At 46.6% G+C, this 26,682-nt stretch overlaps 1 protein-coding gene across 1 annotated transcript; it reads left to right on the top strand.

Moving 5' to 3' along the window:
- Window positions 1–3,390: 3,390 nt before the first annotated feature.
- LOC124396391 (cytochrome P450 2K1-like) lies at window positions 3,391–9,491 on the top strand. Its single transcript, XM_046865510.1, has 9 exons — window positions 3,391–3,673; window positions 6,605–6,764; window positions 6,966–7,115; window positions 7,222–7,382; window positions 7,657–7,836; window positions 8,114–8,255; window positions 8,351–8,535; window positions 8,628–8,769; window positions 8,890–9,491. Exons 1-9 carry the CDS (start codon window positions 3,467–3,469, stop codon window positions 9,075–9,077), a joined length of 1,515 nt encoding a protein of 504 aa, XP_046721466.1. The 5' UTR covers window positions 3,391–3,466; the 3' UTR covers window positions 9,078–9,491.
- The last annotated feature ends 17,191 nt before the right edge of the window (window positions 9,492–26,682 follow it).

Below are 26,682 nucleotides of genomic sequence, written 5' to 3'. Positions count from 1 at the left end.
AAGGACAGGAACACTAGTCACTGGTACCTCAGGAGTGTGTGTGTGTGTGTGTGTGTGTGTGTGTGTGTGTGTGTGTGTGTGTGTGTGTGTGTGTGTGTGTGTGTGTGAGAGAGAGAGGGATTATTAACTATCCTTCTTTTTATATGAAGTTCAAGACAAAGTGTGATCATCGTCAAGCTTTACCCTAAAACATGGTTGCTTAGGCCAGGATGTTAAATCATACATATAATTTTCAACAAGATAAGACACATACATCAAGAATAAGGGACAAATGTTCTGTGAAAATAAATTCTTATTTTGCAATAGCTATCACTTATGCTAAAAGAGGCAATTTACCAGCAAAAATGTGTGTAAAGTAACTTGAATGTAATTAATCTAAAGTGTCTCCTTGTTCACTGTTTAAATGAGTGTGAAATGACTGCTTTGTGATGACTGCCCGCAAGACTAGGGTAAAGGGTAAATCGAGAAATGTTGTCTGCCAGCTCTGATACAGCGTTGGATCACTTTCACATGGATTAAATTAAATGAACAAAGTTTATTTAGAAGCCATTACACTTTGAACTGTTTTAAAGGGCTTTCTGACAAAATGAAATATATATTATGATTTATTAAATCTGTGTTGTATGCCAAAACAAGTGATGAATAAAATAACATTTACATTTTTTTAAAGTTGTTCTACTAAACAAAAGCAAGAATAAAACATATAAAGATTATAAATTATATTGTATATTCTTATATTGTATATATCACATCTATCTATCTATCTATCTATCTATCTCTCTCTCTCTCTCTCTCTCTCTCTCTCTCTCTCTCTCTATATATATATATATATTTATATATATGCTTAGATATATTAAACTTAGATACACTTTATTGAACCTATTAAGGGAAATTATTGAGTAGCAGGTTACACAAAAAGTAGTAGGGGAGAAGGAAAAAAAAAGCAGAATGTAATTAAATAATTGCCACTTTAATACATAAATACAATAATGCAGATCATGCAACATAAAAAACCTTTTTACCCCTGTGGTATTCTCTATTCTTTATTATTGAGAATAATAACTCTTTTATTCCTCTTTTTGACAATAGACTTTAAGATTTTTTTTTATTACTCACATTTAAGTTATTTCAATCACATATGTCTAATAAATACCAACTGCTGCTTTCTGATATTTGCTAAGATCGAGTTTCATTTCTTGGGAAAAAAATACAATGATAAAACTATAATAAATGGACACTTGGTGTCACCCTGATGAGGGTGGTTTCCCTTTTGTGTCTGGTTCTATTGTTTTCTTTCTCATAACATCTCAAGGAGTTTTTTCCTTTCATTGTTGCCACTAAGGATGGGGACTTGCTCATTAAGGATCCACTTTTATGGCTATATAAATAAATGTATTTTTAATTAACATTGTTGCAAAAGAAGCTTTTCAGAAATAAATAGACCTGTCAATATAAACAAATATAAGGTTGTAAATATAAATTAAATGTAATGTAATGAAATAGTAGTAGTAATCACCAAATCTTTACAACTCAGAAAAGCTAAGATAATAAAAGCTACTTCTTACATCCGAATTGATCTGCTTATCAAAACTAAGAAATTAATCAATTATGATGCCGAAATTTTCACATTTTCTTTTACTGTCATTTCTAAAGGGCCAAGAGCATCTTCTCTTTCACCCTAGGAGGACCAAATATAATGATATTAGACTTTTTTCATTAAGCTGAAAAAAATTACTCGACAGCCAAACTTAAACCTCATCTAAACACTGCAACAGGGATTGCAAAGACTGCTCATTTCCAACCTTCAGCGGTAGATACATTTGTGTGTCATCTGAATACATATGATAAAAAATGTGGCGATGGCAAATAGACCCCCAGGGACACATATATAAGGAAAACAGCGTAATGCTCAAAATAGAGCACTGAGGAAAACCGTATTTTACGGGAACCACCGAAGATGAAACATTTGGCAAATTAATTTTTATACATTTTGTTATAAAAATGTCTATCCCAATGTTCTATCCCTAAGATATAAGTGAAAAAATAGAAGATTGAGACTCTGAGCTGCTGAGCATGGATGTTGTCTTACCAGCACTCTTTACAATTGTTTCTATTGCTTTTTGGTGACCGCCCACAAGACTAGGATAAAGGGTAAAGCAACTGACAGCTCTGATACAGCACTTTCACACAGCTAAATAAATAAACAAAAATGTTTAAGCAATCCATTAAACTCTGAACTGAACTAAACCGAACTGAAGGACTTTGTGGAGAATTCAAACTGAAAAGGTTTTGGAACATGTTGTACACCATGATTAGAGGCTTCTGTCCAGCCACCCTGCTATTAAGTGCAGATTAATGAAATGCTGCAGTTATAGAAGAAACTTGCAGAGAGACAATGATTTTCACACATGATTTCTGATGCTCTGTTAGAGTGACCATCTTGGTCACCTTTATTACCAGGTCGAGCAGTCAGCACTAGGAAGAGCTCAAAACTGTTTCACACTTCTACTATTTAGAAATAACATAGGCCACTGCACACGTGGGAACCTTCAGTGCAGCAAAAGGTTTTTTGTATCCTTCTGCAGATTTGTGCCTTGACCCAATTCTGTCACTGAGGACTGATGGCAGTTTCTTTAACCTCATGGTTTGGCTTTTGCTCTGATATTCATCCATCTGGTAGACCTTACTGTATGTAGACTGTATATATAGTAGAGGACATGTCTTCTATCATGTCCAATCAATTGAATTTGCCCAGGGGTCTATAGTCAAACCTCTTAAAGATAGAGTGGGTCAGAGACAAAGGACAATTCTCTAACTGAATATAATATAATTCAATATAAATTAAATAATTGAAAATATACTGAAAATTATAATACTGAACATATAAATCCTTTCTGAAATGGGAGAGAGCTGTAACTGCACATCCTCTTAATAAAAGAAATTCTGAATGAGTTGTTACGACACTCTAGCCCTTTGTGATAACAGCCCACAGGACCAGGATAAAGGGTAAATCAAGTACTGGTGACTGACAGCTCTGATATTTTGCTGAGTCACTTTCACACAAAAAACAACATTATACTTTCAACATTTAAATAAATGTTATACACCGAACAAGTAAATCAATAATGAGTAACATGCACTACGAACTAAAATAAAATCAAAATTTGCCTAGGAAAATATTTGATGTTGATTTCTCCTTTGACCTATATTACTATGGTGATAAGATGTTGATTGAAGACACCTGCTGCAAAATTTGGCTTAATTATTTACTTTGTATGGGTAACTGAGCTTTTGTAATTAATATTTAACCTCTATTCTCATTGTCTATTTTTAAACTGCACCTTTATAGTACTTTTGACCTTGCCCTGGATTTTCCTTTATATATATATATATGGTTGCCAGTGGATCACTAGAACATTAGAAGCACAGCTCAGAGTGCTAGATTTGAAAACCATTGCATTTCAGAATGGCTGTGATGGAAAGTCTTTTTCTGCAGGCTACTGGCTCAAGCATATTGTTTGGTGCTGTGGTTATCTTGGTGGTTATTTATTTCTATTTATCAGGCTTGAGCTTTAAGGAAGAAGCTAACGAACCTCCAGGACCCAAACCATTGCCTCTTCTGGGAAACCTGCTGCAGATTGACTTAAACAGACCACATGAATCACTTTCTGAGGTAAGAGTCAACGACATCTGTGTCATGCACAGATTTGGCCATAATGTTCTGACAAAAAACCATCAATTGTGCATTTGCATAAAATAGAAAAAAAAAGTAGTTTTAATGTAGTACACCAGATTGTCAGTCAAAGTGCAGTAAACCAGTTAGGGGTAATGATATGGAGTTAATTTTGTGGCAAAATGAAATAATAAATTATAAAATAAATTAAAATCCACTAGCAAAATACTGATTGTCAAAAACAATTGTGAGCATTAAATCACAATAACATTATTTTACAAAGATTATTTCTGATTTACTTACATTTGGTTTAACAAAGTTTTTTATGCTTTTTTGATTAATGAATAACACTTATGCTTCTGAAATTTCTGGAATATTATACATAAAGTGGGCAGAGATGATCCAATCTGTTTTTTTTGTTTGTTTTGTTTTCACCATAATGACAAATTTAAAACCTGATTTGATTTTAATCTGGTCAACAAATTTGAAATGTGATTTTTTTTTAAAACTCTTTTTGTAATAGATATTATTTGTGTGTGTGTGTGTGTGTGTGTGTGTGTGTGTGTGTGTGTGTGTGTGTGTGTGTGTGTGTTATACAACTTTATAAGCTGCTTTGAGACAATGTCCAAATGCACAATTATTAAAAGTGCAATACAATTCTTCTTCTTCTTCTTCTTCTTCTTCCGGCTTCTTCCCATTAGGGGTCGGCCTAACGGATCATCCATCTCCGCACTACCATGTCCTTTACATCTGCCTCTTTCAAACCAACTACCTGCATGTCTTCTTTCACCACCTATATAAACTTCCTTTTTGACCTTCCTCATTTACTTTTTTTTGGTCCCTCCTCTGCACATGTCCAAACCATCTTAATCATGCCTCCTTCACCTTGTTTCCAAACATCCTACATGAGCGGATTCTCTAATAATCTTGTTTCTAATCCTATCCATCCTCATCACTCCCAATGAAAATCTCAGCATCTTCAACTCTGCTACCTCCAGTTCCGCCTCCTGTCTTTTACCTCAATGTCTCTAAACCATACAACATCGCAGGTCTCACCACAGTCCTATAAACTTTCCCTTTCACTCTTGCAGACACTCTTTTATCACAAATCACTCCTGCTATCACTCTTCTCCACCCACTTCACCCTGCCTGCACTCTTTTCTTCACTTCTCTAACATACTCTCCATTACTTTGCACTGTTATCCCTAGGTACCTAAACCACATTCCCCTTCTATCCAGTGCATACCTCCAGCTCTCCAGGCTTATCTCAACCTGCTCCCTACACAAATTACAACATCATCTGCAATCATCATAGTACATGGAGACTCCTGTTTGACCTCGTTCGTCAACCTGTCCTCGCACTGTCCTCATACATGTCCTGCACCACCCTCACATACTTCTCTGCCACACCAGACTTCATAATCCAATACCACAACTCCTCTCTCGACACCCTGTCATACACATTTTTTCTAGATCTACAAACACAAAATGCAACTCCTTCTGACCTTTTCTATACTTCTCAATCAACATTCTCAAAGCAAATGTGGAATCTATAGGGCTCTTCCTCGGCATGAAACCATATTGTTGTTCACAGATGGTCACCTCTTCTCTCAGCCTGGCTTCCACTACTCTTTCCCATAACTTCATGGTGTGACTGATTAACTTAATTCCCCTGTAGTTACTGCAGGTCTGCACATCTCCCTTATTCTTAAAGATCGGTACCAGCACACTTCTTCTCCATTCCTCAGACATCCTCTCACCTTCCAGAATATTGTTAAACAATCTGGTTTGAAAACTGCACTACCATCTCTAAACATCTCCATGCATCTACTGGTATGTCATCTGGGCCATCTTCTGAATCGCTGCTCTCACTTCCTATTCACTAATCCTATCCACTTCCTGACTCACCATCTCCACATCATCCAACATTTTCTCTCTCTCTCTCTCTCTCTCTCTCTCTCTCTCTCTCTCTCTGATTTTCCTCATTCATCACCTGCTAAAAATACTCCCTCCATCTTCTCAACACACTCTCCTCACTATTCAACACATTTACATCTGCATCCTTTATTGCTCTAACTTGTAAAATATCCTTCCCAACTCGGTCCCTCTAGCTGGCCAATCAGTACAAATCCTTTTCTCATTCCTTAGTGTCCAACTACTTCTTATTAAAATATGTATTTACCACTAAAAGTGCTATACAAAGAGAAATGAATTGAATTGATAAATGAATTTTGTTAGGAAAAAATTCCAATACAGGAAATCTTATTATTCCCTGTGTTAACACAACAGTTCCTCAATCCATTTACACACACAGTCAATAGTCTTGCTTTTTTTATTCCAACACTTGAGAAAGTGGTCATGAATGAGGACGTAAATGTTATAAAAATAACTATTGTGGTATATAGTAGTTTTCTATGTTAAAATAATAACTAAAAAATTACTGCAAAAGAAACACTGCACAAAACTGACCGCACTTTCATTCAATCTTGCTCAGTAAGAGGCAGGTCCCTCCGATAGCTAGGTGAATAAACAAACCAGGTGAATAGACAAACAAGTGGCACACATTTGCAAAGGGGATAAAGAATTGTTTTCAATATCTGCTACTCGTTCTCTGTTCAGAACTATTTTCTGGAATCAAATTATTGTTACAAAAAAGCAAGAAATCTAAAAACAATGTGATTCATTATACAGCTACTTTATTTTAATTAAAATACTACTTAAACAATCATAAAATTGTATTTGTATTCATTTACAGCACACACTCTGAATCCCACCTTTTATACATTATGCCTTTTACAATCTTTTGATTTTGTGACCTTTTTTTTTTTTAACAATTATGGGTCAAAGAAGAACTTATTCAACTCAATTCTCAATTTTATGTTTTAAGATCTACAGTGGACATGCTAATACATTTCTTTTTCTGTTTTTCAGCTTGCCAAGACATATGGACCTGTGTTTAAAGTATATTTTGGTACCAAGAAAGTAATTGTCCTAGCAGGATACAAAACAGTCAAACAAGCACTTGTTAACTATGCTGAGGAGTTTGGGGAAAGAGAAATCAATAATACATTTAAGTTTGCTGAAGGACATGGTAAGGGATGTTTATATTATATGTACACTATGTTTGAACCAATCAATATTTATGCTAATTGACACCTGTGTGTAGTTTAGTTTACAATACAGTTAGTTTACATTTAAACATTATTTGGTAATCATTTATTTATTATCTAACACCCCAAAATACACAAGCAATGGCAGCATAAAGATTGAATACATGCTTTCTTATCATTAGGAATCCTGTTTTCTAATGGTGAGAATTGGAAAGAGATGCGACGTTTCGCTTTAACAAACCTCAGAGATTTTGGAATGGGCAAGAAAGGCAGTGAAGAGAAAATCCTTGAGGAAATCCAATACCTTAAAGATGTGTTTGAGAGCTTCAGAGGTAACCAGATAATTGAATTATACCGAATCCTTTGATTTCAGAGAAAGTTTTCATAAATATATTTATAAAAAGAAAATTAACTAGACATTTTTATATTTCTCCAAAGGAAAACCATTTGACACAACTCAGCCTATGAACTATGCTGTCTCCAACATTATCTCATCCATTGTGTATGGAAACAGATTTGAATACAGTGATCCTCAATTCAAAGAAATGGTCAACAGGGCAAATGAGAATGTCAAGATTGGTGGATCAGCTTCTATGCGAGTAAGCAATGAATGAAAAAGTCTGAATGAAAAAGTCAGTTTGCTAAAATTTTAAACAAACCTGATGAATGAACATGAATTTACATGCAGTGAACAGAATTATTAGAATTAAACTGATGCTTTTGACTATCCTTTTATTTAATTTGTTGGGATAGGCACAACTAAGATGTCAACAATACAGACCAGTATACGGTTCATGTGAAAAATGATTCATGTGTTCATGTGTGAAAATAATGACAAATTACTTTCCATTTTTGCCAACCTACTATTTTCAGATCTTCAACATACTCCCCTGGTTAGGTCCTTTCCTGAAAAATAGAAGAACACTTCGAATGAATGCTGAGAAGAACAAGAAACAGGTTTGTGAGCTGGTGAGTGGCCTTCAGGAGACGCTCAATCCAGAAGAACGCAGAGGATTTGTCGACTCCTTTCTTCTTCGCAAACAAAATGATGAGGTAAAATTATGAATTTATTTTAATTCCTACCTAAAATAAGACAGAATGATCTGGGCTTGTTTAAGCATGCATTACGTATTTCCCAGTATGTAAATTAATAATTCCAATACTTGCAGTTCATTGTAAAAAAAAATAAAATCATTTTCTCAGAAGTCAAAACATGCTTAAATGCTAAAATAAAACCTGTACGCAAGAACAAATGCATCTAATGACTGATCATTTATTTTGAGAATTCTAAAAGTTCTGTGGTTTTTATCTGTGTTTTCTGATCTCCTAGCAATCAGGACAGAAAAGCTCTCGTTTCAATCAGAAGAATCTTATCACCACAGTGATCAATCTATTTGTTGCTGGTACTGACACCACTAGCACTACTTTGCGTTGGGGGATGCTGCTTATGGCTAAGTACCCTCACATACAGGGTAAGTGCACTTACATAGAAAGAGTATTTCAGATTTTTGGTCTCTGTAGATTTATAGTCTGCTAATCATAAATGTAAAACGATGTTTACACAAAGATCGGGTCCAAGAGGAGATTGACAGGGTGATTGGGGGTCGTCAGCCCATGGTAGAGGACAGGAGGAATCTGCCTTATACAGATGCAGTGGTTCATGAAATCCAGAGACTGGCCAACATAATTCCTATGAGTCTCCCACACACCACCAGCTGTGATGTAAACTTCAATGGGTTTTTTATCAAGAAGGTAATGTTAATATCAAACTCACCACCACTTCAAATATGGCTTGAATGTATTATGAAACCATTGCTTTCATACTTTTTTACTGTCTCTTTAAGGGAACAACTGTTTACCCTCTGTTGATGTCTGTATTGAGGGATGAGAGTCAGTGGAAGAGTTCACATACCTTCAACCCAGCAAATTTCCTTGATGAACAAGGCCGATTTGTTAAAAAAGATGCCTTCATGCCTTTTTCTGCAGGTAATTTTTTAGTTTGATCTACAAAAAAAAGTCTAAGACAGCATAGTATCACATTATTATTATTATTATTATTATTATTATTATTATTATTACATTTGTTTTACAATGCTTTGCTTTCAGGGCGCAGGGTGTGTCTGGGGGAAAGCCTGGCCAGGATGGAGCTTTTCCTCTTCTTCAGCTCCCTCCTGCAGCACTTCCGTTTCACTCCTCCACCAGGCGTGTCTGAGGATCAACTGGACCTCACAGGTGTGGTTGGGATTACAGTGAACCCAACTCCCCATGAACTTTGTGCAGTGAAACGGACCTAATCAAATAAATAAAGAAAGGCAATCTTACCTCAAAGAAGAAGATAATAGCCTGTCTTTCATTTTACTTTATTTGATGTTAAAACCACTGGGTTTTGTACTGTTTAAAATCCTGAAATGTGTTTAATATTACGATTAATGACATTACGTTGACATATTTCATATGTTAATTCGACAGCTGAGTACATGTTTATAGTTCAATACCATAAACCCTATTTAAATATGTTTCACGAACGGGCAAAAAATGTTAATCAATTTGTATTGTAATTTTTCTAATATTTTATACACACACACACACACACACACACAATGGCTATCATATAAAGTAAATAATTCTTCTGTAAATTCTTCATTTTTATGTCATTTTTTTTGTGTTCATGTATTTGTAAACATTAAACTCTATATGTATTCATTCTATTTCACTGTTTTTTTATTTAAACAGTTTTTTCAGCACAGAACCTCAAACAGACATTTTTGTAATTAACATTGCACACTATAAAAGCCCCAAAACAACCCCCTTGAACAAACACCTAATGAACCTATAAAAACCCGTTGTAGGCGGAATGCACAAACCATGTACTTAAGTAAAAGTACAGTAGGTTAAATATTACTCCAGTAAAAGTAAAAGTGTTCCTTTTAAATTTTCACTTGAGTAAAAGTACAAAATGATTTGGCTTCGAAAGTACTTACTAAGTATCCAAATACTATGATTTATTATGGATATAATCATTTTTATCACAAGAAATTAAACTACTGTGAACAATGAAAAAACTCTGATGTTACTCTTAACACACCAATCTATTAATAGAATGATATTAATGAGTCAAACACTGATTGATATAAATTCACATGAGCGCAAAACCCTTCTTTTGAACTACTGTGAACAATGAAAAAACTGATGTGTCAGGAACGCGAGAGGAAGGACCCAAATGCAGGACGCAGAAAATATCAAAAAGGGAGTCTTTAATTAGGGGAAAAACATAGACAATACAAACAGTCAGAGAACAAATGTTCTACTCTTAAAAAGAGCATGAAAAAAAAACCAAAGAGCAGAAAAAGGGGAAAAAATAACCAACAAACGTCCAAAAACTGCGGGCAAAAAAACAGGAAAAAGTAGAGATCCAAAGTGAAAGCAAAAATAATCCACAGGGGAAAAAACGGCAAGATAGTCCCAAAAAGCATAACAAAAAGGCAAAAAATCTGGCAAGGAATAACAGGAATAACTATTTATACCCATCAAAGATGGCCGCCGCATCGCGGAAGCAGAAGTTGGGCTACCGGAAGTTGAATTACCGGAAGTGCGCGCGCCGTCGGCTGACAGTACCCCCCTCCCCAAGGTGGCTCCAGACGACCCTCCAGGCTGCTCAGGATGGTCCCGATGAAACCGAGAAATGAGGTCACGGTCCAGAACATGCCGCGCAGGAACCCAGGAGCGCTCCTCCGGGCCATAGCCCTCCCAGTCCACCAGATATTGGAAGCCTCTACCCCGACGGCGGGAGCAGAGCAAATGACGCACCGTATAAGCGGGACCCCTGTCGACGACCCGGGCGGGTGGCGGGGGCCCGGCGGAGGGCACCAAGGAACAGGCCCGGACAGGTCGGAGTCGAGAAACGTGGAACGTAGGATGGATCCGAAGGGCCCTGGGCAGTCTGAGGCGCACAGCAACCGGGTTAATGACCTTGGAGATGGGGAACGGTCCCAGAAACCGTGGGGCGAGCTTACGACACACAGCCTTGAGAGGAAGGTCCCGAGTGGAAAGCCACGCCTTCTGACCAACCTGATAATGGGGTGCAGGACGGCGTCTCCGGTTGGCCCAACGAGCATAGCTTTGGAAAGCTCTAAGAAGTGCCGTGCGGGCCCTCCTCCAACTGAGTCGACAGCGCCGAAACTGAGCCAACGCGGATGGGACAGAAGCCTCAGCCTCCTGGGTAGAGAATAGAGGGGGTTGATAACCATAAACCATCTAAAAGGGAGACAATCCAGTGGCAGCAGTAGGCAAAGAATTATGGGCGTACTCAACCCACAACAGCTTGGAGGACCATGAGGAGGCATCTTGGGCGCAGAGGACACGGAGTCCGGTCTCTAGCTCTTGATTGAGCCTCTCAGTCTGGCCATTGGTTTGCGGGTGGAACCCAGAGGAGAGGCTGATCGAGACCGCTAGAAGGCGAAAAAATTCCTTCCAAAACCCAGCAGTGAATTGAGGACCCCGGTCAGAGAGGATGTTGCGAGGAAGACCGTGCAGACGGAAAACGTGCAGAAGAAGGAGCGCAGCCGTCTCCTTAGCAGAAGGCAGTTTGGCCAGGGGAATGAAATGAACCATCTTCGAGAATCGGTCCACCACGGTAAGAATGACAGTGCTGCCGGCAGACGGAGGGAGCCCGGTAACAAAATCCAGGGCAATGTGGGACCAGGGGCGTTTAGGCACAGGAAGTGGACGTAGCAATCCCACCGAACGGCCCTTCGGATTCTTGTGTTGCGTGCAGGTGGGACAGGCGGCAACAAATTCACGGACATCTTTTCGGACCGTGGGCCACCAGAACCGCTGTTGGAGGACGGACAGAGTTCGAGGAAACCCGGGATGGCAAAACAGAGGCGAGCCGTGACACCACTGGAGGACTTGGGACCGCAGCTGCTCGGGAACAAAGAGTCTGTCAGTAGGGCAACCCTCGGGAGCCGGCTGGTCTATAGTGGCAAGTTTAACCCTAGCCTCGAGGTCAAGGTCCAGGGCACGCACGGTAACTGAAGGAGGAAGTATGGGTGTGAAGGTGGGATCTTCTTCCTCCACAGGGGAGTGTAACCTGGAAAGAGCGTCAGGCTTCCCATTCTTAGATCCTGGGCGGTAGGAAAGAGAGAAATTGAACCTGCCGAAAAAAGTCCCCAGCGAGCCTGGCGAGGATTGAGGCGCTTGGCGGTGCGTAGATACTCTAGGTTGCGGTGATCAATCCAGACCAAGAAAGGGGTCTCGGCCCCCTCTAACCAGTGACGCCATTCTTCCAGGGCAAGCTTGACAGCCAGGAGCTCCCGCTCACCAATGGGGTAATTACGTTCAGCTTGGTTAAGACGGCGGGAGAAGAAGGCACAAGGGTGCAACTTATTATCAGAAGCGCCCCTCTGAGACAGTACAGCGCCTACCCCGAGGTCAGAGGCATCGACTTCCACGATGAACTGGCGAGAGGGATCGGGAAAAACCAGGACTGGGGCAGAGGTGAAGAGGTCTTTGAGTCTGATGAACGCTCGCTCCGCTTCAGGAGGCCATGAAAAGGACCGGCGGGAGGAGGTCAGTTGATGAAGAGGGGCAGCAACCGAACTGTAGCCTCTAATAAACCTCCGGAAAAAGTTGGAGAACCCCAGGAACCTAGAGAAGGGTGTGGGCCATTCCTTGACAGCTCTGATCCTGGCAGGATCCATACTTATACTCCCCGCAGCAAGAGTGAATCCCAGGAAGGAGGTGCTAGAGACATGGAACTCACATTTCTCCGCCTTGACGTACAGGCCATTCTGGAGGAGGCGCTGGAGTACCAAACGAACGTGGCCGACATGCTCATCCAGAGACCGGGAGAACACCAAGATGTCATCCAGATACACAAAAACATAGCGGTTCAACATATCACGCAGCACGTCATTGATAAGAGCCTGGAAAACCGCTGGCGCGTTGGTGAGGCCAAACGACATGGCCAAATACTCATAGTGACCAGACGGGGTGTTGAAAGCTGTCTTCCACTCATCCCCTTCACGGATGCGAACGAGATGGTATGCGTTCCTAAGGTCCAGTTTAGTGAAAACGGAAGCTCCTTGGAGCTGTTCGAACGCCGTGTCCATTAAGTGGGGCGGATAGCGGTTCTTGATGGTGATGCTATTGAGACCACGATAATCGATGCAGGGGCGTAAAGTCCCATCCTTCTTCTCAACGAAAAAGAACCCCGCACCGGCAGGGGAGGAGGAAGGGCGAATAAGGCCAGTAGCAAGTGAGTCCTGAATGTACTGCGTCATGGCTTTTTGCTCGGGGCCCGACAGGTGATACAAACGTCCCCGGGGGGGGCGAGGACCCGGGTAGGAGGTCGATGGCACAGTCATATGGCCGATGAGCAGGCAAGGAGGAAGCTCGGGCCTTGCTAAATACCTGACCAAGGTCATGATACACAGAGGGAATTGAGTCAAGGTCCAAGGTCTCAAAAGTACCAGAGGCAGATGGCTGAACTAAACAGTGGGAATGGCAGAAGGTTCCCCACTCTAAGACTTTACCCGTGGACCAATCCAGGCGGGGGTTGTGTTCTTGCAACCAGGGAAAACCGAGCATGACCAGGGTGTGAGGGGAGGAAATGATCAAAAAGGATAGCCACTCCTGATGTTGATCGGCAATGGTGACCCGGAGGGGCTTCGTGCGACAGGTCGCCTGATAAAGCGGATAGCCATCGAGAGCTCGAACTTGAAGGGTGGCTGGCAAGGTTTCAGTCTCAATCATCAACTGCTGAACTAGATCCTGATCCAGGAACTCCGAGTCTGCCCCTGAATCCACAAAAGACCGCTAGCTGGTGCTCCTGTCCGCCAGAGAGGATGCGGATGTCTAGGAGTGGTTTGGAGAGGGCAGGAAGGATTTGGCTCGGTGAGGACCTCCCCATCAGCGACGAGCCCGGTCTTTTACTGGGCAGGAAACCGCCATGTGTCCAGCTTCCCCGCAGTAGAGACACAAGCCTCTGGAGCGACGCCTCTCCTTTTCATCCAAGGATAGGTGTCGGCGGCCAATTTCCATAGGACGGGGTGGAGAGTGGGGTTCTGGTACCGTAGTCTCACAAGGGAGTGTTCGACGTCGGTATTGCGGTGGAGAGCGGTGACGATCGGAGCGCCGAGGGGTGTGCTCCACACGCCGCTCCTGCAGGCGTCTGTCAATTCGCGTTGCGAGGGCAATGAGGCCATCTAAGCTCGATGGAAGTTCCCGGGCGGCTAATTCATCTTTAACTTCAGCAGCCAAACCACGATAGAAGGCGTCATAAAGGGCAGTGGGGTTCCATCCGCTATCTGTGGCAGCGGTGCGGAACTCAGCGGCAAATTCAGCCACCGAGCGCCTACCTTGATTGGCAGAAAACAGCAAGCGAGCCGCATCATGACTCCGAAAATTTTCCGGAGTTCGCCAGAGAAGGCGGAGAAAGACATGCAGTGGGGGGTCTGGTTCTCCCACTCAGCGGTGGCCCACTGGAGAGCGGGACCTGATAGCAGGGAAATCACATAGGCCACCTTGGCTACTTCGGTGGGAAAAGAAGAGGGTTGAAGTTGAAAGATAATGCCGCACTGAGTGAGGAAGGAGCGGCAGTGTCCTGGTTCCCCAGAGAAACGTGCCGGTGGCATTAGGTGAGGTTCCATCTCGGTTGATGGTGCAGGTGAGGCGACGGGTGTGGCTACAGCCGAGGTACTGGGATTTTGAGTTGCGCGCTGCATGAAACCTTGAAGTGCCGAACCAAGCTCACTGTTAGGCGAGGTACGGAGGCGGAAGCCGGAGTAACGGCAAACATAAACTTTATTCAGCAAAGGCAGAGCCAACACAAAATACCCGTGCAGATCGGGATAATCCGGCAAACGGCAGTTCAAATGTAACATCCACGGCGCGTGGGGGAGGAAGCGCAGCACGGGGAGAAGCGACGGGGAAGCGTTGGTAGTCCGAGGTGCGCTGGGGAAGCCAAACGCGGCCGTGGAGTGAGCGAGGAGTCCGGGCGAAGAAGGTATGCAGCGGGAGAAGCACAAACGCGAACACACACCAGAATTAACCTGCACGACCACGCATGAACGTACAATAACGGACCCTGAGTGTGGGTGAGTGAGTGGTATATATGGAGGCAGGGAGAGAGTTCATAATGCGCTTCAGCTGTGTGTGATTTGCGCTGCACGCTTGGGAGCGCGCAGCGGCAAAGGCAGCCTCTGAAGGAGGCGTGGCAGGTGGATTCCTGACCCCCCCCCCCCAAAGGGGCGGCACCAAACGCCCCCAAGCCGCCAACTGCCCGGTGGGCCCGGGCACTCGGAGGAGGGCCCCTCCAGTCCTCCAGGGTCGAAGGGGACCCGGCCGGAACCTTCACAGAGCCAGGAACAGCAAGGAAGGGCCCAAGGCGAAGCGACCACACCTGCGGAGAGCCAGGACGGAACACAGCCCCATGCGGAGGCCAGGAACGGGGTGAAGTCCATGGCGCAAACCAGAGGCGGAGAGACATCCACCACGGAGACCTGGAGCAGAGCGATGCCCTCAGCGAAGGCTGCAGGCGGCGCGACGAACCCCCTGGAGACCCAGGGCGTAACGACGACCTCGGCGGAGACAGGAGGCGGAGAGACGACCCCTGTGGAGACCCGGAGCGGAAAGACGTCTTCGGCGGAGACAGGAGGCGGAGAGACGACCCCTGCGGAGACCCGGAGCGGAACGACATCCTCGGCGGAGACAGGAGGCGGAGAGACGACCCCTGCGGAGACCCGAGCGAACGGCAGCGTCCTGGGCGGAGACAGGAGGCGGAGAGACGACCCCTGCGGAGACCCGGAGCGGAACGGCGTCCTGGGCGGAGACAGGAGGCGGAGAGACGACCCCTGCGGAGACCCGGAGCGGAACGGCGTCCTGGGCGGAGACAGGAGGCGGAGAGACGACCCCTGCGGAGACCCGAGCGGAACGGCAGCGTCCTGGGCGGAGACAGGAGGCGGACAGACAACCCCTGCGGAGACCCGGAGCGGAACGGCGTCCTGGGCGGAGACAGGAGGCGGACAGACGACCCCTGCGGAGACCCGGAGCGGAACGGCGTCCTGGGCGGAGACAGGAGGCGGAGAGACGACCCCCCTGGAGACCTGGAGCGGAGCGACGCCCTCAGCGGAGACAGGAGGCGGAGAGACGATCCCCCTGGAGACCTGGAGCGGAGCGACGCCCTCGGCGGAGACTGGAGCTGTGAGACGGCCACAGCGGAGACCCGGAAAGGGGTGACGCCTACAGTGGGGACCTGGAGCAGAGCGACGCCCTCAGCAGAGACAGGAGGCGGAGAGATGACCCCCACGGAGACCAGGAGCGGAGCGACGCCCTCTGCGGAGACCGAAGGCGGGGAGACTCCATCCACGAAGCTCTGGAGCAGGCTGACACCCTCGGTGGAGACTGGAGGCGGAGAGATGCCAATCGCGGAGACCGGAGGTGGAGTGCTGCCCTCAGCGGAGCCCGGGAGCGGAGCCACGCCCTCAGCAAAAACCGGCAGCTGAGCGACTTCCCCTGCGGTGGTCTGGAGCTGAGAGGCGGTAGCCCTGGAGACCTGACAAGGCATGATGTCCCTGGCAGCAACCTGGAACGGATCGGCGTTACCCAGGAAGGTCAGGAACGGGACTTCATCACCCACGGGGACCTGGAGTGGAGAGACAACCTCGGTGACTACCGGAAGCAGGGCAGAGCTTTCGACGGGGCTTACCGGCTGGAAGACCCTCTGGACGGAGCCCGGGGATGGAGCGATGTCCCTGACCGAGGACAGCAGTTGAGTTGTGACCTCGTCAGGATTCGTTGGTGCGACGTCACCTCCAGGGAGCTTGAGGGCAGGATGTCACCGTGAGAGGGGTCCTGAGGCGAGCCGTCACCTTTTGAGAGACTGTGGGGCGAGCCGTCGCCTTCGGATGAAGCCAGGGGCAGCGGTTCGACATCCCTTTCGCAGTCCAGGAACTGAGGTGAGAGCTCTGGGGATCCCTTGGGAAGAGAGAAGGTCTGTGACGTAGCTTCGCCTACAGAGTGCTCGTGGGGCGAGCCGTCACTTCTTGGGAGACTGAGGGACGAGCTGTCACCTTCGGCTGTAGCCCGGGGCAGCGGCTCGACGTCCCTTTCGCAGTCTCGGAGCGGAGTTGAGAGCTCTGGGGATCCCTTGGTTGAAGCGGAGCTCTGAGAGGTGGAGTCGCCTTGTGGGAGACTGGGGGGCGAGCCGTAGCCTTCGGTGACGCCCGGGGGCGACGGGTCGACATCCCTTTCGCAGTCTCTGAGACGAGTTGTGTGCTCCGGGATCCCATTGGTTGAAGAGGTGCATGGGCTTGGAACCGAGCTCTCCTTGGGACTTGGGAGCACAGAGGAGCTCACGTCAGGAACTGGGAGCGGAACCGAGTTCTCGTTAGGGACCTGGAGCGAAGAGGAGCTCTCCTGGAAGCCTAGGAGCGGAGAGGAGCTCGCCAGGAGGCCCTGGGACGAAGCTGAGCTCTCAGAGCAGAACGGAGCTCTCTGTGGGACCCTGGAGCAGAACGGAGCTCTCTTCGGAGACCTGGAGTGGAACGGAGCTCTCTTCGGAGACCTGGAGCGGGACGGAGCTCTCTTCGGAGACCGGGAGCGGAACGGAGCTCTCCTTGGAGACCTGGAGCGGAACTGGGCTCTCCTGGGAGACCTGGAGCAAGGCGGAGATCTCCGAGAAGTCCTTGGATGCAGCCAAGCTCTCTTGGAGGTCCTGGTACGGAGCCGAGCATTCACGGAGGTCTTGGGATGGAGCCGAGCACTCACGGAGGTCTTGGGGCCAAACGGAGCTCTCCTCGGGACACGGAAACGGAGAGGAGCTCTCGGGGCCGCTCTGGGAGGAAGAGGAGCTCTTTATGGACACCTGGACCGAAGCTGAGCTCTCCTGGAGGACCTGGAACGGAGCTGAGCTCTCCGTGGACACCTGGGATGAAGCCGAGCTCTCCTGGAGGACCTGGGATGAAGCTGGACCAGCCCGAAGGTTCTGGAGCAGGATGGAGAGCTCCTGGAGGTCCTGGAATGAAACGGAGCCAGCCTGGATTTCCTGGAGCACGGCGGAGATCCCTTGGAGGACCTTCGGCGGAGCGGATCTATCCTGGAGGGCCTGGAGCAGCGCGGTGACCTCCTGGAAGCTCTGATGTGGAAAGGCGTTCTCAGAAGCTGGGGAGAGGAGATGGAGATCAGCCGTGGTTATCCCGAGTTCCCTGGTGAGAAGCTGGAGGAACCGGGTGCAGGAGCTGATCTCGCCCGCCATCGTGCTCCACAGCTCTCTGGCAAGGCAGAGAGATTCCTCGGTCAGAAGAGACATGTGGAGGGCGATTTTCGCTTCTTCGGTGGGATAACTGGCTGGGTTCAGCTCCACGTATCGATCCACGCTCCTTAAAAATTCCCTCCATTCGGCTCTGTTGCCGGAGAAGCGAGCCGGGAGTCCCGTGACGTCATTAAGGGGGCGTGGCGCTGCCGAGCGTGCCCGAGAAGCGGCTGCGAGCTTCCGGGTTTTCCCGGGGGCGAAGCTTGACTGCCGCTTGATCGCGGCTGAGCGAACCCAACCTCCGAGGCACGGCTCGCGCCGGGACCACGGCGTTAATCCGATCATGTCCCTTTTTCCCTTGTTATTTTTCTCTTTTTCTTTTTTTTGTCCGTAAATTCCTTTTCAGGGGTCCGTTATTCTGTTAGGCGAGGTACGGAGGCGGAAGCCGGAGTAACAGCAAACATAAACTTTATTCAGCAAAGGCAGAGCCAACACAAAATACCCGTGCAGATCGGGATAATCCGGCAAACGGCAGTTCAAATGTAACATCCACGGTGCGTGGGGGAGGAAGCGCAGCACGGGGAGAAGTGACGGGGAAGCGTCGGTAGTCCGAGGTGCGCTGGGAAGCCAAGCGGCCGTGGGTGAGCGAGAGTCCGGGCGAAGAAGGTATGCAGCGGGAGAAGCACAAACGCGAACACACACCAGAATTAACCTGCACGACCACGCATGAACGTACAATAACGGACCCTGAGTGTGGGTGAGTGAGTGGTATATATGGAGGCAGGGAGAGAGTTCATAATGCGCTTCAGCTGTGTGTGATTTGCGCTGCACGCTTGGGAGCGCGCAGCGGCAAAGGCAGCCTCTGAAGGAGGCGTGGCAGGTGGATTCCTGACACTCACGTAGCTGCTGATCATGGGTGACGCAGATCTGTTTCAGAGAGTCTATACTCTCCCTTAAATCCTGTGCGTCCGCGGGGTCCATAGTTGGCCAGATTGTTCTGTCAGGAACACGAGAGGAAGGACCCAAATGCAGGACGCAGAAAATATCAAAAAGGCAGTCTTTAATTAGGGGAAAAACAACAGACAATACAAACAAATGTTCTACTTTTAAAAAGAGCATGAAAAAAAACCAAAGAGCAAAGTCCAAAAACTGCGGGCAAAAAAACAGGAGAGATCCAAAGTGAAAGCAAAAATAATCCACAGGGGAAAAAACGGCAAGATAGTCCCAAAAAGCACAACAAAAAGCCAAAAAACAATCTGGCAAGGAATAACAGGAGCCTGCGTCTATTTATACCCATCAAAGATGGCCGCCGCGTCGCGCCGGTGCCGCACCGGAAGCGGAAGTTGGGCTACCGGAAGTTGAATTACCGGAAGTGCGCGAGTAACTTGATGTTACTCTTAACACACCAATCTATTAATAGAATGATATTAATGAGTCAAACACTGATTGATATAAATTCACATGAGCGCAAAACCCTTCTTTTCAAAAGAATCGTGCAAATAAGGCCACGGGTGTAGTGTCAAGTTCGAGCCAGGAGTTTCTTTCATCATTTATTACTCGTTTATTGCACAATTAAATACACGTCCTTGTCCATATGTGATCAAACTCTCAGTACCAATAACCATAAAACTCCTTGGCTAATTGTAGCCATAAGATACATACAACGTCTATATCCTTATAATATATGTCTTTTAAATTAGCCTTTTAAGCTGAAATGGAGATTCCCCTTACAGAACTCAGTTCAGCACCTATAAAGTACAATCACAGTATGATACATACCTCATACACCTTTATGACATCACCTCAGTTAAAAGTAACCACAATCCAGATTGCTAAACAAAGATGAAAGGGCTTTGCCACCATTAGATCATTAAACGAGATAATGGTGGCAGATGACATACCTGTTGTCAAATTTAAAAAGTTGGGATGAGGTAACCATTGACAAATAAGAAAAAGTTGTTATCTATACTGTATAAACAATATAAAAAGGCTGTGTTTTTTCTGTAACTTTAGACGTGTCATGCGGAGATATGGAGGCGGAAGCCGAAATACAAGCAAACAGAGTTTATTTACAAAAAAAGGCAAAGCCAACACAAATACTCGCTGTGAAGTGGTAATCCGGTGGTGCGCTCCGGGAGCGTGGCCCACAAAGTCCAAAACTGATGAGAGACAGTCCGCAAATATAATCCACACAGAGTAAACAACAAAAGCAGTACCGGGAGGAGAGGCGTAATCCGGGGCGCACTTCGGGAGGGAAGCACAGCCGTAGAGAAAGTAAGGAGTCCGAGACAAACAGGTACGTAGCCGGAACGCGCATACGCGATTACGATACCACCATGAGCCTATAAACTCGTACATGAACATATAATAACCGACAGGGAGTGCGGTTGAATGAAGGGTTTAAGTAGGGGCTGGTGATGAACGGGGAAATGAGCCTCAGGTGTGCCCAATGAAGCCGAGAGCTCAGGAGCACACGGAGGCAATGACAGCCGCCGAAGGGGGCGTGGCACGTGGATTCCTGACAGGAAACTTCCATGAAATGGTCTGACTTTGTTTCTGCAGGAATAAACCTGATGCTTATGAAACACAAGGGGGTCAGGATCCAGTAATTAAAGGGACAGTAATAATAGTGGGGGAAGTAGAATTGTGACATCACAACCCTGGATTCTGTCCTTAGTCATTTGTTTCTGATTGGAGTCTTTGTTTTGCTACTGAATTTGTTCAGTGGATTCGCTGTCACAGATGGACATCTCGGTTTTCCCCAAGCAGCAGCCACTAAACGGTAAGCATATTTGCTTTAGTATAATTGGTGCTTGTGGGAGGGATGGGGGTCTGTCTGTGGTATTAAAAACTTCTTCTTCTTCTTCTTTCGGCTTCTCCCATTAGGGGTCGCCACAGCGCATCATCCGTCTCCATACCACCCTGTCCTCTACATCTGCCTCTTTCAACCCAACTACCTGCATGTCTTTCCTCACCACATCCATAAACCTCCTCTTTGGTCTTCCTATTTTCCTCCTTCCTGGGGGCTCCACCCTCAGCATTCTTCTACTGATATACCCCATGACCCTCCTCTGCACATGTCCAAACCATCTTAATCTCGCCTCCCTCGCTTTGTCTCCAAAACGTCCTACATGCGCTGTCCCTCTAAAAAACTTGTTTTTAATCCTGTCCATCCTCATCACTCCCAACAAAAAACTCAACATCTTCAGCTCTGCTACCTACAGCTCCACTTCCTGTCTTTTACTCAATGCCACTGTCTCTAAACCATACAACATCACAGGTCTCACCACAGTCATATAAACTTTCCCTTTTACTCTTGCAGATACCCTTCTATCCCAAATCACTTCTGCCACTTTTCTCCACCCACTCCACCCTGCCTGCACTCTTTTCTTCACTTCTCTAATACACTCTCCATTACTTTGCACTGTTGACCCCAGGTACCTGAACTCCTCCACCTTCACCACCTCTTCTCCCTGCAAGCACACCACTCCACTGCACTCCCTCACATTCACACACATGTTGTCTGTCTTACTGACTTTCATTCCCCTTCTCTCCAACGTGTACCTCCACCTCTCCAGGCTCTTCTCAACCTGCTCCCTACTCTCACCACAAATAACAATATCATCCACAACTATCATAGTCCATGGAGACTCCTGTCTGACCTCGTCCGTCAACCTGTCCATCACCACTGCAAACAGGAAAGGGTTCAGATCCGATCCTTGGTGCAGTCCAACCTCCACCTTAAACCAGTCGTTCCTACTGCACACTTCACTGCTGTCACACTGTCCTGCACCCCCCCTCACATACTTCTCTCAGCCTGGCTTCCACTACTCTTTTCCATAACCTAATGGTGTGACTGATCAACTTAACTCCCTTGTAGTTACTGCAGATCTGCACATCTCCCTTGTTCTCAAAGATCGGTACCAGCACACTCCTTCTCCTTCTCTTTCACTCCTTCACTTCTACCAGCTTCATCGCCCTCTCAGAAACTCTCTTCACCTCCACTACACACTTACATAAAGAATCACCCCTACACCATTTCTCTTTCCATCCACACCATAATAGTACAGTTTAAATTCAACTCCAATGTTCCTGGCCTTACTCCCTTTCCACTTGGTCTCCTGAACACACAACATTTATACCTTTCTCCTCTCCATCATATCAGCCAACTCTCTCCCTTTACCAGTCATAGTACCAACATTTAAAGTGCCCACCCTAACCTCCACTCTCCTACACTTCTCCTTTCCCTGCCATCTCTGTAGACTTCTTCCTCCTCTCCTTCTCCTCCTTCGGCCAACAGTAGCCCAATTTCCACCAGTACCCTGTTGGCTAACAATACCTTTGGCGGTCGTTGGTAACCCGGGCCTCGACCGATCCGGTATGAATTTCTCTTTTGTGATCTGCATATTTGATTTGGTGCATGTTCTACGCTGGATGCCCTTCCTAACGCAACCCTCCAAATTTACCCAGACCGGCACTAAGAGTGCACTGGCTTGTGAACCCTAATGGCTGGATTAACCAAAGAACATAATTAGTAGTTAATTTTGAAGAACATAAGCAGTTAAGAGGCTTTTGATCTCAAAGCTATGTGTTGTATGTCTTGTTTTGTTTGGGGGTTTTAAATTGTTGAACTCTTCTCCTTGGTGAGTCTCTGAGAGCAGAGCAGAGACAAAAGGAGTGAGAACATGTGGGATTGAGTGTGTGTGGCTGTGCAGGGAAGTGTGAAAGAAGAAGGGTATGTGTGCTGGTTGTGTGTGTCTGTAACAGCATATCGGAGCAGTGGATGAGTTAATGAGTGAATGGGATGTAAATGAGTTATAAGTTGTTTGTGGATTTGTTGAGTTTTATGCATGATTAAAAGTTGTGTAATATGCTTAAAAGTTTTTTTAAGAAACTCAAGAAGGTAATAATGATACTCAAGATAGAACTGGGTCTTGGTATTTTAGATTTATTGGTCAACTGGTTAATAATAATTATAGTCAAGGGAGAGAGGGATTTAGGAAAAATCCTCCTAAATTTTGGTTTTGTGTGTTGTTTGGCACTCAGTAAATTGTAAAAAGTGTGATCCAAATGGTGAAACAATACATTTTTTTAACTACATAACATTTGTATAAGTATTGAACAAGGATATCTTGTTGATAGAGTTTCTAGTGAATTTACTTTATTTTATTGTCCCATAATATCAAGTTATAGAGGTATGGAGCTACTAATGCTCAGCACTAGTGTGCACATAGTTGCACTGCACATTTTGGTATCTGAACAAACTCCTATTGATTTAATAAGGAGAGTTGCTCTTTGTACATTACAGTTACAGATATGATGTTCTCCTGATGGGTTATATGTAGACAATGAAGGTGTAAAGACACAGATGGTGATGACTAAATCTAGGGCAAATGTGTTTTGGTTGGGACAGCTAAAGTTTAATGTACAGACAAATGTAAATAAATTGACTAAACATATTGAAGCGCAACTATCTGAAGCAAGACTACCTAAGTCTGAATATCATTGTACTATGATCTATAATTCTACTTGCAAACCAGAATTGAAAGACGCATGGCAACAACAAACAGAACAAAGAAAGGTAGCATTAATGTATTGTCAGGGATCCAGCAGCCACACCCACACCAACCCCTCCAATCACTCCAAGCAGCTCACCAACTTACTAATCCTCCACACCTGGTCCATATCAGTCACCACACCATAAAGACCCTGCTTATCCACATTCCCACCGTCCGTTCTACAGCTTAGGCTTATGAACATACCGGACTGCCCAAACTACTCAGTTGTAGTTGTTTTCCAGCTTACTAGCTGCAGTGTGTGTCTTCTGTGTTTTCTGCCTTGCCCCTTTTGCTTTTGTTATTAAAGAAAAGCCCTTTTTGAATTCACTCGGTCTCAGAACGTTCTTAGCGCCTGACAGAAGAACGGACCGACACAAAACAAGAGAAAGAACCGCGTTACCTCAACATGGAGGACCAGCCCGCTGCTGCGTCTGGTCTCGTGGAGGACCAGCCTGCTGCCATGTCTGAGTTCGTGAGGAAACTCACCGCCGCGCTCCGGGAGGCGTTCCGACCGGCGACCGCCAACCAAGCTCCACCACCCTCTGGCGGACCGATGGCTCTCCCGGCGTCTTTTTCCGGAGAAGCGGCGGAATGTCATGGGTTCCTGCTCCAGGTTTCCTTTATATCGAGATGCACCTCACAGCTTTCGAACGAACAAGCTAAGGTTGCGTTCCTGATCTTGCTGTTTACCGGAAGAGCGCTAGCATGGGCTAGAGCGCTCTGGAGCGCAGCAAGCCCGGCGCTGACGACATACGCGGCCTTTACGAGGCACTTCACCAAGGTCTTTAGCACCGCCCGGGGATCGTCAACTGCCGATCAGCTGCTGAATATCCACCAAGGAAGAGACAGTGTGTCGGGTTACAGCCTCCGCTTCCGCACTCTGGCGGCATCTGCTGGCTGGAACGAGAAAGCGCTGCTGGCTGTATACAGAAAGGGATTGAATCAGGAGCTCAGGCTGGCAATGGCCACATATGATGATTCTCTGGGGCTTGAGGCTTTCATCCAGAGATCCATTCGTGTTTCTCAGCACCTGGCAGCCTGCAAATCCCCAGAGGCCGAATCAGTTCCACCTACGGCAGTCTCGTCGGCTCCTGAACCTGAACCCATGCAACTCGGTTCACAGCGGCTGTCAGTGTGTGTCTTCTGTGTTTTCTGCCTTGCCCTTTTGCTTTTGTTATTAAAGAAAAGCCCTTTTGAATTCACTCGGTCTCAGAACGTTCTTAGCGCCTGACAGAAGAACGGACCGACACAAAACAAGAGAAAGAACCGCGTTACCTCAACATGGAGGACCAGCCCGCTGCTGCGTCTGGTCTCGTGGAGGACCAGCCTGCTGCCATGTCTGAGTTCGTGAGGAAACTCACCGCCGCGCTCCGGAGGCGTTCCGACCGGCGACCGCCAACCAAGCTCCACCACCCTCTGGCGGACCGATGGCTCTCCGGCGTCTTTTTCCGGAGAAGCGGCGGAATGTCATGGGTTCCTGCTCCAGGTTTCCTTTATATCGAGATGCACCTCACAGCTTTCGAACGAACAAGCTAAGGTTGCGTTCCTGATCTTGCTGTTTACCGGAAGAGCGCTAGCATGGGCTAGAGCGCTCTGGAGCGCAGCAAGCCCGGCGCTGACGACATACGCGGCCTTTACGAGGCACTTCACCAAGGTCTTTAGCACCGCCCGGGGATCGTCAACTGCCGATCAGCTGCTGAATATCCACCAAGGAAGAGACAGTGTGTCGGGTTACAGCCTCCGCTTCCGCACTCTGGCGGCATCTGCTGGCTGGAACGAGAAAGCGCTGCTGGCTGTATACAGAAAGGGATTGAATCAGGAGCTCAGGCTGGCAATGGCCACATATGATGATTCTCTGGGGCTTGAGGCTTTCATCCAGAGATCCATTCGTGTTTCTCAGCACCTGGCAGCCTGCAAATCCCCAGAGGCCGAATCAGTTCCACCCACGGCAGTCTCGTCGGCTCCTGAACCTGAACCCATGCAACTCGGTTCACAGCGGCTGTCAGTGTGTGTCTTCTGTGTTTTCTGCCTTGCCCCTTTTGCTTTTGTTATTAAAGAAAAGCCCTTTTGAATTCACTCGGTCTCAGAACGTTCTTAGCGCCTGACAGAAGAACGGACCGACACAAAACAAGAGAAAGAACCGCGTTACCTCAACATGGAGGACCAGCCCGCTGCTGCGTCTGGTCTCGTGGAGGACCAGCCTGCTGCCATGTCTGAGTTCGTGAGGAAACTCACCGCCGCGCTCCGGAGGCGTTCCGACCGGCGACCGCCAACCAAGCTCCACCACCCTCTGGCGGACCGATGGCTCTCCGGCGTCTTTTTCCGGAGAAGCGGCGGAATGTCATGGGTTCCTGCTCCAGGTTTCCTTTATATCGAGATGCACCTCACAGCTTTCGAGCGAACAAGCTAAGGTTGCGTTCCTGATCTTGCTGTTTACCGGAAGAGCGCTAGCATGGGCTAGAGCGCTCTGGAGCGCAGCAAGCCCGGCGCTGACGACATACGCGGCCTTTACGAGGCACTTCACCAAGGTCTTTAGCACCGCCCCCGGGGATACGTCAACTGCCGATCAGCTGCTGAATATCCACCAAGGAAGAGACAGTGTCGGGTTACAGCCTCCGCTTCCGCACTCTGGCGGCATCTGCTGGCTGGAGCGAAAGCGCTGCTGGCTGTATACAGAAAGGGATTGAATCAGGAGCTCAGGCTGGCAATGGCCACATATGATGATTCTCTGGGGCTTGAGGCTTTCATCCAGAGATCCATTCGTGTTTCTCAGCACCTGGCAGCCTGCAAATCCCCAGAGGCCGAATCAGTTCCACCTACGGCAGTCTCGTCGGCTCCTGAACCTGAACCCATGCAACTCGGTTCACAGCGGCTGTCAGTGTGTGTCTTCTGTGTTTTCTGCCTTGCCCCTTTTGCTTTTGTTATTAAAGAAAAGCCCTTTTTGAATTCACTCGGTCTCAGAACGTTCTTAGCGCCTGACATGTATCAGTAATTGGGAAACAAGGGGCAGCTAAAAGCTCTTACATGTCAGTTGGCTAAAGGAAAAGTAGCCAACATCTATACTGATTCTGCTTATGGACATGGTGTCAT

Source organism: Silurus meridionalis, chromosome 14 (assembly GCF_014805685.1).
Source record: "Silurus meridionalis isolate SWU-2019-XX chromosome 14, ASM1480568v1, whole genome shotgun sequence".
NCBI classification, from domain to species: domain Eukaryota; kingdom Metazoa; phylum Chordata; class Actinopteri; order Siluriformes; family Siluridae; genus Silurus; species Silurus meridionalis.
The sequence above is the reverse complement of the archived record's forward strand: the minus strand, read 5'-3'. Positions and strand labels throughout refer to the sequence as shown.